This window comes from Gavialis gangeticus, unplaced genomic scaffold, assembly GCF_001723915.1.
Source record: "Gavialis gangeticus isolate Ggan-Ray unplaced genomic scaffold, GavGan_comp1, whole genome shotgun sequence".
In the NCBI taxonomy this organism is placed as follows: domain Eukaryota; kingdom Metazoa; phylum Chordata; order Crocodylia; family Gavialidae; genus Gavialis; species Gavialis gangeticus.
The window spans coordinates 149119540-149131826 of NW_017729025.1; the positions used below are offsets into that span (position 1 = coordinate 149119540).

Consider the following 12287-nt stretch of genomic DNA (forward strand, 5'->3'; position numbering starts at 1 on the left):
TCTTGTGGTACAACATACACCCATAGGAACCCAACAAACAGCAATCAAAGGTCATAAGAGAATTGCACACTAATGCTAAGCCTACATTCTTAAATCTCAGTAAAGAAGTACTTCTCATTTGTTTTTGTCTTCAACGCATAAAAACTGTGTTTGATTTGTTTAATCTTGGAACTTGGGCCACAATAAGTTACCCTTTGTCATGTACCTCAGGGGGGAGGAAAAAAAAGACGAAAAAAAGAGAGAAAATTGTCGAGTTCACAAGATGAACATTTAAGGGCCTTCATGTCTTTTTTTCCCCTCCCCAACATAAATTGGAATCCGTGTCGCCTCTACACAGTAATTAAACAGAACAGAAGATATATCTAACAGCTTATTTTTTAAATATATATATATGTATATATAAATAATCAAGACCTAATAACTTAAACACAAAAAAACAGTCCCCCATCCACCCTACCCCACCCCCTATCCCCCTTTCTAAACAAAAAGAGTTTATAAAAATATCTTGCAGTACTTTTTAAAGTTTACAGTAGCTTTGTGATTAATTCGCCCATAGCACTGACTCTTCTTGTCTTGCTCAGATGAACTAAGTGCCAGTGGTTTACACACGCACACACACGGAAACAACAAAAATAATCCTCATAATAATTCTCTTCTCTTTGTCCTTAAAAAAAAAATTAAACAAAACAACCCAACACATCAAATAAATAAAGTGAAACCAGCAAATAAATAATAATACTGATATTTTGATGCAGCACTAGCAACACGAAGATTGCATCCAATGCGCGATGAGACGGAGGGTCCGGCTGGGGGAGGAAGATCTCAATGCGGTTGCGGCATGGTTGGAGGGAGTCAATAGGCAGGGTGGAAGGTGGAGAAGAAGGAGCAGCAGTAGCAGCAACGGCAACGATGGTTGGCAGCAGGAGAGACTGTCCTTGGCTAGGTAGGATCCTGTCCCTCATCTTTGCGGCCGGACGTTGCCTTTTCCCTAAGTTTCAATGTTCGTTTGTGTTTGTTTGCTATCCCTACCCCCCCAAGTCTATCTTGTCTCCCTCCAGCAGGTTGAAAAGAAAAATTATAGAGTATATAAAAAAACTAAACTCAATTTAAAAAAAACAAAATAAAGAAAGGAAGAAGAAAGGGTGGTGGGGGGAGGAAAAAGACGTCTGAGGATATTCCCCCACTGGAGCTCTCCAGTAACTGTCCTGGTTCAATGCTTTGATTTGACTTGTTCCTTGGTGGTCTCTGAAGAGAGTGCGCCCTAGGCTTCTTGTACCATTTCCTCCCTTTGTTTCGTGCCCCCCTCCCCCTTCACCTCTGAGTTCACCTGCACAGATGAATGTTGTCAAGAACAATGATGTCGCTCCAACAATTGCAACCTGCTTCCAGCCCAGACCGTGAAATCCCATTACTGAGCAGATCTCTCTCGTGGAGCACCAAAAAGAAAAAGAGAAAAAGCGTGTGTTGGGGAGGCGTTTGGGGGGGGAGCGTGGGGGAGAAACCCATTTCCCAGAGGGAGGGGGAGAGGCTGGGAACCTCAAACAGGACTGGTCCTTGGACAGTCTACATCGGTTGCCTTCCGTCAACAAGTGTCCGCAGAGCACAGAAGGTGAAGCCGTGGCTGGCATGTTAACTTTTCGGGATAATTCCTGGTAGCAGAGCGGAAACAAGTGGTGTCGTCAGAAACACAGAGAGCATGAACGGAACAAGAAACAAAAACAAAAGAAAAAGAAATCAGGAGGGAAAAATGGGGGAAAAAATAGTCCAAAAATGGGGAGAAGAAAAAAATAACAAAACCAAAAAAGAAAAGAAAAGAAAAAAAAAACCACAACCCAAGATCTGGCGAACTGGGTTTTGTCATCTGTGCTACCTTTTCTTTGCTTTCTTTTTTTGTTTTGTTTTTTGTTTTTGTGTTTGTTTCTGAGATATATATTATATATCATATATAAATATATATATGTATATATATACAGTCATTCCTTCATACAAAATTTGTCTATAGACAGTTTTGTACTGTTGTGGCAAGGTATATACATCCTTCTAGTTTAGAGGCTAGCTTGCTAAGGAATATTCTTTCATTCTTTCTTGCTTTTTTAAAGTTATTTAATTAATTTTTTAAGTATGTTTATTTAAGGTTGGTCTTGTAGGCCGACCGATGAGACCATCTTTGCCTTGTCTTTGCCAGCAGGGTACTTATTGTCTCCTCTAGACCCATAGTCATTAGCATCGGAATCGCTCCGCTTGCTGTTTGCGCTATGCTTGGTTGGCGTGCCGGGGGGGTGGCTCACCTGCCCGTTCTTCTCGTCTGAAAAAAGTTGTTTAATTACGTCAAAGAAGTTACTCAATGGGCTGCCTGGGTACACAAAACAGAGGAGACAAAGAAAAAAAAAAAACAAAGAGGGAGAGAGAAAGAGAGAGAGAGGAGAGAGAGAGAACAAACAAACAAATGAACAATGGGGTTTTTAACGAGAAGAACGTGATGAGAGGTCCAGAGCCACGTGCGTGGGGGTGTGTGGAGGATGAAGACAATGAGCAGGAAGAGGAAGAGTGTTGGAATGGGACACCTATGGAAATAGAGAGGCTGGGACCACAGCCAAAGGGGGATGAGCTAATTTCATACCAAGGGGCAGGGTACTGAGATCTAACCGAGCAGGGAGGGGGCTGCAGCTGCTTGAGCCTGGCACGCAACACCACACTGTTGAAACAGCTATACTTATAGCCTGAAATTACTTGGCAACTTGAAGGGCAAGTGGAAAGTAGCCATTCCTGGAAAACTGCATTGATTAAAATGGGCCATGAATGCATGGTCACCAAATCATGCTTCACTTTGCCTTGCAGCCTTAGTAAGTTCCCAGTCTCTAACTACAACTCCCCTTCCTTCAGTTTGACTGACTGGGCTCTCCCTGAACACCTGCTCATCCAATTCAGCCAGCCCTTGGATCTGATGCATCTGTGCATTATGGGGGCGGGGGGGATCAAAGCACTTGAAAATACTGCAGGGCTGGCACGCAAGGGAGTAAGACTCCATCAGCACATGTAGCTTGTGGTCTGATCCTTCAATGTGCTGGGCATCCTTCGCAGCGGTTGACAAGAGTGAGGGGGGGAGCAGAGAATGCTTAGCACTTTGTGGGAGCAGGCCCCAATGCATATGCTTGTTTCCATTTTACATCTACCCAAAGAACCGTGCCTGCCTACGCTTATTTCCGGCATCTGCCCAGACCAAGAGTTGTGATATGGTGGATGTACTTTAGGTTTTGCCCTCTTTAAAATGCTGTCTTTGTTACACTGAGCTTCACTCCAATGACGCTGGAGGCACTGCAAGGTTATATACTCAGAGAACATGAGGAAGCTCTGGTGAATCTGGACATGAGCTCAGGGGACAACAGTGGCACAGGTTAGGCTCTGTTGCTCTCTCAGGACACAGCTCTTCATGCTTTTCCCAAAATGTCTTTGTCCACCCTTTCACCATTTTGTAAAACATGAGATACATTTGATAGTTGCCAGGTGCCATTCCCAACTGTGCAATGGAAAGACACTAAGGCACATGCTGGACGTAGTGCAGTGGGTCAGTTGAGAAGAAGGGCATGCTGGGAGTTCCTCACTTTACAAGGCATAAATAGTATATAGGGAGTCCAGGGAATGGATCTACTTCCATAACACCCACGTGCCTGCTTTTATTTAATAACTATCATGTATCCTATGGTGGTTTCCTGTGTCAACTGATTGCTTGGCAGTTATACATCCTCAAAAGTTCAGAGGGCAGAAGGAATCAGGGTATTTACCCTGTATGGGTCAGGCACGTCATCATTTTAGCTGTGCTAGCATATGACAAATGTGATGTAACTAAAGGCTTAATTGTGACACTACCATGAGCAAGAGGTGGTACATAAGCTGTACCACTCCAGGAGTCCTCCTTGGAAACTTTGTGACCCCTGTGTAACAGTGTCAGCTAGGCACGAGGCAGATATTTTCTGCTGGCCTATCTCAGCCACAAATTGAGATGCTCTCCAAACTGGCACAGACGTGCTGGCAAATGAACAGCAGGGAGAAGAATCCAAACTCTCCCCATGCCTCAGGCAGGTGCTCTAGAAAAAAGGGAGGGTGTATACTACACCACCCCTGCACGACTTGACAAGAGGTTACAGAAACCTTTGTGGAGACAAAAGTTGGCATCTCAGTTCCTCTTACTGTCTTGTATGAAGCCATGGTCCAAAACTATGTTTGAGTAGTCTGAATCCTTGTTGTCTCCAAACACATCAACCTAAGCCTATGGTCTTCTCAGAGCTAAGAAGATTCAGGCTTGACTGATTCCAGAATTGGTGTCCTCCCAGGAAGGAAGGTGGTCTCTTCCCTTCAGCCAAAAACCCTGGGTATGATGCTGAAGACACTGGTTGTCAGATCAAATCTAAAACAAAGTCCTGACTGTTCTTCGACCAGGATTCAAATCGATCCCTTAGGTCACTAAAGGGGATTAAGGTGGAATTCAGCTGCCTAAGTGCCAAAGAGTATCTCAGAGTGTCCCCCACAGCTCATTAACTCTCTGAATTCATCAGGAAGGCACCTCTATTTTGAACTGCAAAGTTCCTTAGAGGGTAAGCACGGGTAATACAGGGATGTGCGGTTTGTGGGGCCACAAACAGCTTTGTGGCCCCACAAACCACATGTAGAGAACATGAAAAAGTGTGCTGTGCTGCAAAAAAAAAAGTCCTGGGAAAAAAGCAGTGCAGAGCACGCCAGCAGTATGCACCAGAAAAAATGGAGGGTTGGCCATCCAGAACAATGCGCTGGTTGCCTGCAAGGCTCTGTGATGCTGGATCTGAAAACCTGCTGCACCAGGATACAGGTGCAGGTAATAATGCTGTTGGCCATAGCCTCTCCTACCCGGGACAATTTGCTGTGCACCAAATTTGTGCTGCTATTTGTGCCTCTACAGGTGCACACCCCTGCATGGGGGGACCTGCCCTACAGCTTCTGCAAATGCTCTGAAATGATTCAGGTGATATGCCTAACTATCACGTAGACACCTTTAGGATTCAGTTGTCTGCTGGGAGATGTTTAGACTCCACTTATGCCCCGGGAGAGGCTGCTGTCAGGTAACGCACAAAAAAAAAAATAATGTCTGACTTGCCCTGACAGCATGGAGTGCAGCACATGAAAAGACAAGAGCAGTGGCACTGTTGCTCAGCTTTTGGCCAATAACCAAGTAGCAAGAGCACTTGGCTGGGAAGTGAGAGACTTGGCTTTTATGGTACATCACCCTAAGAAGATTTGAAAACACACCTCCCCTTTTCCAGGTGAATGCCCTAAACATCCAATCTCCATCCCTCTCCACCCCCACTGAGTGGATAAGAGAGCAAGAGTCCTCAGGAGGCCAGAAGAAACCTGCCTCTTTAGAGCCAAGTGGTGACAGCCATCCCTTTGGAGGACACGGTCCCAAGTTTTAGTCCCTGCTTGATGCTGCTTTGTTAAAACTCAGAAATAACCCTAGCAACTAGTGCCCCTACTTGACGGGACAGGTATCCTCAACATGCTGCAGAGGTAGGCTCCCACATGCTCCAAAATGTTTATGCATCTGAACTTTGACCAACATGTGCTAAAGAAGCAGAAATAAGCCTGGCAGCAGAACCCAGGATTCACTGTTGCCGCGGGAGAGCTTTATCTTCTTGCCTACCTTTGCAGTATTCATTGTATTTGTTCTGCTGGCCTACAGGACACTCCAGTGCCCTTCCCTAGCCTCTTCCCTAGCCTGGGGGAAGGGCATTTTCTGAAAAGTGGAAGGTACGGGCTCAAACCTCCTAGAGGGAAAAGAGTCTGTCTCCTGCTTCCTGGACAAATGCTTTAACCATGAAGCTAATGGACAAATGGTGGGTGCTACCTTTCCCATGGCATGACCATCTTTTGAAACCGTGAGGTGGCTACCTCTTGAAGTTAGGTTAAGTATTGTGGATTGCAAGTGAATGGAAACACCTAACGGATTTGGGTGAGTTAGAAGCCTAAGCTCCTTAAATGAACGATGGTTAAGAACAGCCCCTGTGCTTTAGCATTTCACTTTGGTAGGTCTAAGAGGAAACTACCACTCCAGGTTCTCAGCACAGGCCCCTAGGTTCCTCTGAAGTCTCTTTCAAGGATCCTAGGCACCTAATCTGGACAAACTGAATCACCCACCAGAGCGAGGAGCTTAACGTGTAGGCACTGCAATGCATAAATGAAGGCATCAAAGGAAACAATGTGAATCCTGGCTCTGGTCACTCTATCAACAGCACATCTTTTCTTTCAAAAGTAGGATTTTTTGGATCTGTTGCCAGAAGCCTAGCTGGGCAGCTCTATGCCCTGGGACAGTGTTGGCTGCCAAAGTTGCAGGCATTTTTGCACCCCCTTCCACAGAGGCAGGACCCAGAGCTACTGCCCTAGGCGCCCCTCTCCCCCCAGTTATGTTACTGTCCACTGCCCCATGAGATAATTACACCCTGCCTATGTACGTTGATCCTGCATCTCCTAATGAATACAGACTGCTTCGATTCCTGCTAGCAGCGCTGCTGTGTGTTACGAAAAGGCTTGTGCCTTCCAGTTCAAACGTGGCTGCATTTCACTATTAGCTGCAGTAAGAAGACATTGGTGGCTGAGATAGTGCAGTGTTTACCAACACTTCAGTAACTCAGATGCCAGTGTAGACAATTTAGGCTTTTTAATGGTGACCATTGTACATAGCCTGTCAAGTGCTTTCAGATCCTTTAATTAAAGGTGCTAGACAGGCATCAATTACTATGATTATCCATAGCTCTTTTGCAAGGAAAGAGGATGTAAACTGCCTTTGTGCCTTGTAAAAGAGTGGTTGCTTTAGTCAACTCCATGGAGCCCAAGCAGCTGCAGTTCTCCCCCTGCATGCTAACAGGCACTGAGAAAATCACCTGGCTGGCACATTTAAGGTGCCAGGCCTGCCAGTCTGTTCTAGAGAAATTTGCCCTCTGTCTCCCTCCATTTGCTGCTTTAAATAAAATGTCATGTTTAACTAGGTGCAGTGTAAGTTCTGCCTGGCTCTGCCTGTACATCCAGCTACACCCCTGCTACATCCAAATAGCCACCAGGTGCTGGATAGGTGTGACTCTGCTGACTGACTCTATTGTACAGATGAGGCCAAACCAAACCCCAGATCACAGCACCGCTAGATCAGGGTGGAGGAGTGAAATCTGGACCTCAGTTTTAGGACTGAGATGGGACAAGCCCTGAACTTCATCGGCGTGTATCCAGGTCAGGACACAGTTATCTCACCACAGAGTGGGAGGGGGAAAGAGGAACAGAAGTTTCCAAGGTAGGGTTTTTATTTGGGCCCTTCTGTAACACTTGTGTCAAAACCTCTGAGCCAGCAAGCTCTGGTCAGGTCAGGTTTGTCTGCTCTGGTCAGGTTTGTCTCTGCTTCTTTCAGACCATCACTCTCTTTCAATGGGAAAAACAAGGAAGGGGAAAGAACACAACACTCAGCTGTGAATGCAAGACTATGGCCAGGTCAGATTCTTATGTGGCTTTGGACTCCCCGTCTTCATATGCAAATGGAATCAGCAGAGAGAAAAAATGGAAGAAAGCACTGAAAAAAATGCTGGAGAGGGAAAGACTGCTGGGGAGGGAAGAAGGGGGGAGGTGTCTCCAGTTATTCAGCTGAGCAGTTTATTTAACAAACTTAGAGGAACAAGGCAGGGCAGAATAAGAAGGATTCTACAGGGATTGGGAAGTTTTAGCTTTTGCAGAGCCAGGTATAGAAGAAAAAAGGTACAATTTGCAAAAATGGACCAATAAAACATTACAACATTTTATATGCAAATGCCCCACATTTGGTGAGCCTTGATACTGGATTTTTAATCCTTATACTAAAATATGCAACCCTTCATACTCCCCCCCTCTGCCTGCCCTATTGGCTTTGAAGTGTTTAGGGATTTACTGGGGGCAACGGCATTTAATAGGCTGCCTTCCCTTTGCCGATATCACTACTGAATTCCTTATAATCAGCATTTTCCACTAAAATTTTAATGGGAGGTAAGAAATCCTCAGGGATATTCAGAGCAAGCTACTGAAAAATAAAAATAGGCCATTTCTCTAACCCTTTCCTTTCTTTGCCTTTTACAGTAGCAGGGGTTGTAATGATATAGTTTGTCTCTACACTGTCTTCTTCTGGCAACCAAGAACCAATCCAACAGCCAGATAATATGGAGACTTAGAGCATCAATGGCATGCACATTTTTGCCTGTTGCACCACCTAGCTCAGACTGTGGCTGTGGACTGGGTGATGGAAGGTAAACCTGAGTCATCGAAATGTCAGAGGTAAAATTTGAAGTGGTGAGCACTGTTGCTCTTAAAGCTAGCTTTTAAATGCCAATCCCCCAGGTTGATGATGCCAGGAAAACAAGCCCCAAAATGTTGTAGCTAGTGGAATGCCAATAGTATGTTTGGAGGCTCTGATTAGTGCCTAGCACAAACTGGGTCGTAATATGCCACAACTGCAAACCAGCTGGGAGTCTCATGGGACTGTTATAATACTCAAGATCTCCTGTTTCACCTGGATGGGGCAAAGACAGTTTCATATTATCAGTGCCTCCGCCCTCTCCAGACCTGCAACTCTGAGCTTCTTTCCCTCACGTGCAAACCCCTGTGGACACAATGTACACACTGGGAGAAGGGCAGCAAGGATGGTTAAGAGCAAGAGGGATCAGAGCAGCACAGAGAGATGCAGAGCATTAGGTCTGTATTCCTTAGGAGGAAGAGACTGAGATGCTATATGATGAAGCACATGTATTTCCATGCCCAGTTCAGGAGGTGAATGTTATAAAGCAGTGGGAGAAGATAAAAGGCTAAAAACAAGTACTGAATCTTACAGAGGTTTGGGTACTTAAAGAGTGCAAGAGAAATATCTTGATTCAGAGGGTAATTTATGTGTGGGCCAGTCACTGCCAGATGCCACAAGAGAGGCTGATGCCTTTAATGTACTGAATTCAACATGCACTTAGAGGTAAGGAGAAGGACTGGGGATAGACACCAGGTCCAGGAGATGGAGAGATGCTGCAGAGACGGGTTGAAAGGACTCCTTCTGTGCCTTATATTTCATTTCCCATTCTTATAAAATCTGCCCCTGCTGGCGATAGTAGGTCATGGGTGCCACAGGCAAAGCTGAGATGCTGCAGAAGTTTGTAGTTAGGAAAGAAGAAGATTAGGTTGGCTGCACCTTAGTCCTCATAAAGGACCTCAAAGTCCTGTGCAGGAAATATAAAAAATGAAGAGAAGATAGAAGGACTTGGGACAGCACCCAAAGTGGTTTGGAAACAGCTGCTGCTGCCAGAAGCCCATCCTTTCATGAATTTCTTAGACAGCTGTACAGATCCGAACTCAGGCTAGGGTTCAAGCATCTCACAGTAGCTGCTTCAACTTAGGTGCTGTTCTGCCTAACTTTTGAGAAATTCAAAGTGACCCAGTTAGGTACTTCAGATCCTTATACACTCAATGAAGAGACTTTAGATTGAGCTTTGCAAAGCTTTGGTAGCTGATTTGATTTGGAGTAGATCTGGCCTGATTCGGGGACTGAATCGTCGAATCCGAATCAAATTGAGAAAACAAATAAAAACAACTGAGTCAATTCTAAGCACCTGAATTGATTTGGAAAAGCTTCAGCCACTTTGGAGATTCAGCCAGAAACTAAACTGCCTCCAACTGGCAAGTCTGTTGGGGTTGGGGGAGTGGGGAGGAAAGGGGTGTTGGGGAGGGAGGGATTGGGGCTGGGACAAGATGCCCAGCCGGGATGCGGGGGCATGTTACTTAGGGAGGGGAGCAGGGGGGCATGGGATGCGGGTGCGGCTCTCTCTAGGCAGAAGGAGGCAAGCAGCAGCAGGGCATAGCCCCTGCTCCCAGTGCTGCCACGCCCACATCCTGCGCTCTCTGTGTCCCCTGCGCCAGCTGGCAAGTGGCAGCAGGGAAGAGCCCCGCTCCCAGTACTGATGCAGGTGTGGCAGTGCTGGGAGTGGGGCCTATGCCCTGCTGCCACCTGGAGCGAGCCGAGCCTACATCACACCCCCCCGTCCAGCCCCCCAGTGCCGGCTGGGCAAGTGACAGCAGGGCACAGCCCCCACAGCTCCCCCCACTGGGGCAGAGGCAGGCATAGCCAGAGGAGCTGCAGGAGACTCCCCTGTGGCTGCCCTGCCCAGCCCCATCACCAGCCCAGCCTCCCAGCACTTAAAAAAAGAAAAGAAAAAAAAGCCCTGCACTTACCAGTCACTGCAGTGGCAATTGGGGCCTCTGGGCACTCATAGCAGAGCCCCCCCTGCAGTGCAGGGCAGAGGGGAGCAGTGGGGATCGCCCCCCTGCCTGGCACCCACGCAGCAGCTGCCCCATGGCACGGGTGCATCACAGCTTGGCAGGGCACTGTGCTCTGTCTAGGAGCTTGGGCAGCTCCAGTGTCAGCTAGAGCCTCGTAGTGTTCAGCCCAAGTGGGTCCAGCTCCCAGAAAGCGTACCGTGCCCTGCTGAGCCATGCTGCACCCGTGCCATGGGGCAGCTGCCATGCAGGTGCCAGGTACGGCGGGTCCCCACTGCTCCCTGCTGCCGTGCACTGCATGGGGTGTGTGTGTGTGTGTGGGGGGGGGCTCTGCAATGAGCTCTCAGAGGCCCCAGTCACCACGGCTGCAGCTGGTGAGTGCGATGCTTTTTTTTTTTTTTTTTTTTTTTTTTTTAAGTGCAGGGACTAGGCTGGGATGGGGCCGGGCAGGGCAGCCATGGGGCCTTCTCCCATGGCTCCCTCCACGCAGAGGGAGGCAGGCACAGCCAGAGGAGAGGCGGGAGAACGTGCACCCACCCAGCTGTGCCTGCCTCTCCCTGGCTGATCTGAATCGCCGAATCTCTCCAAAGCGGCGCCAAATCTTCCAAAGCCACTTCAACTGAATCAATTCAGGACAGTGATCCGAATCTCCAAATTGAATCACTGCCCTCCAAATCAGCCAAATCTGAATCCAAATTGAATACTTCCCTATTTGCACAGGCCTAACATTAGAGATGTCTGTAGGCAATTTAGGCTTCGGCCCTTAATGTCTTACACGGAGAATGGGGAGCAGTACGCACATCTGAAGGGAAATGCCAAAAGCCTGAAAGTGCCATGGGGTAGATAATAGGAAATTCTAAAGCATGGAGGGTTAGGTTAATACCTACCCATCTCAGGAGCTTAGACATTAGAGCTATTTAAACTTTCCATCAGGTATTTCTTTTCACTTGCAATCCACAATGCCTAATGCCTTTTCTGCGACAGCTGTACAGTGTGTTTCATGGCTGATCTCCCTCCCAATAATGGTGGTGGTGGTGCCCACCTTTTGCCCAAAAGTTTAGTAGTTAGAGCTCCAGGTGGTGGAGAATTTGGGTCTTAGTCTCATTTCACCAGGGCAAGATTCAAATTCATATTTTCCAAGAAGACTGTCCTAATCACCTGTCAATGGAACAGGCTAGATGAGGGACGCTCCACCCCTCTTGCTGAAGCTGGTGGCCAGGAGTGCAAGAGTTATGGGGGCTAGAAAGAGGGGATAAGCAAGAGGGAATCTACCCCTGTAGCTTAGTGGATACGGCCCTCTCTTGTGAGGGTAAGGTCCTGGGTATCAGTCTCTGCTACCAGGTTTATTTTTGTTTCTAACCAATGAGTGTCTGTAATAATAACATGCATGAAAGAGTCCTCACAGCCACAAGCACCGGATAAAGAAGGAGACTTTGTCTTGCTGACTCTGCTTTTGGCCCCAGGACTCTGGGACTCTTTGCTGCCAAGTGGCCCAGTTTCAACAGAAGGAGTGGAGAGTGCCCTTGATTAGCTTGTTCCCTAGCCTGACAGTTAAGGCACTCTCCTGGGAAGGGGCGGGGGGGTGCTGAAGTGCTTAGGTAGGATTTAGAAGCCCAGGAATACTATGAATTGTATTCATGCTTAGATAGGACTTAGAAGCTGTGGTGCGCCTGAATGCTGTCCTTGAATCACTCCTGAGCTTGCAGAGAAGCCTACTGTGGATGCCTAGGAGAACTTTGCAGTCCAAAATGGAGGTGCCTGAAAAGTTTTAGATGCCTAATGAGTTTGGTGGCTCCTGGCACAGGGCTATGTCAAATGACTTTTTAAAATGTAGATGCTTGAACTCCACCCAAGACCCACTCAAGCGTTTAAGGAGGCACTTAGGGCTCTGCTTTCAGTCCTGCTGCCATTGAAGCAACCAGCAGAATTCCTACTGACTTTAGTGGAACCAGGTCCTCAGGGCTTTTCTCGGGCATTTTTAAAGCATCCACCCT

The 12287-nt window shown here is 47.2% G+C and overlaps 1 protein-coding gene across 9 annotated transcripts in view; it reads right to left on the reverse strand.

Moving 5' to 3' along the window:
• Window positions 1–294: 294 nt before the first annotated feature.
• BRSK2 (BR serine/threonine kinase 2) overlaps window positions 295–12287 on the reverse strand; it is a 581381-nt gene continuing 569388 nt past the window's right edge. For 3 of the 9 annotated variants that reach the window (XM_019519755.1, XM_019519753.1, XM_019519756.1), the window contains 2 exons: window positions 2289–2353; window positions 295–1649 (listed from right to left, as the gene is read on the reverse strand). In XM_019519755.1, the coding sequence (XP_019375300.1) occupies window positions 1107–1649; window positions 2289–2353 (608 nt within the window). In that variant the 3' untranslated portion in view covers window positions 295–1106. Of the gene's footprint in view, window positions 2354–12287 lie in introns of all 9 variants that reach the window. The other 6 variants (XM_019519757.1, XM_019519754.1, XM_019519761.1 and 3 more) reach the window with 3 other exon arrangements.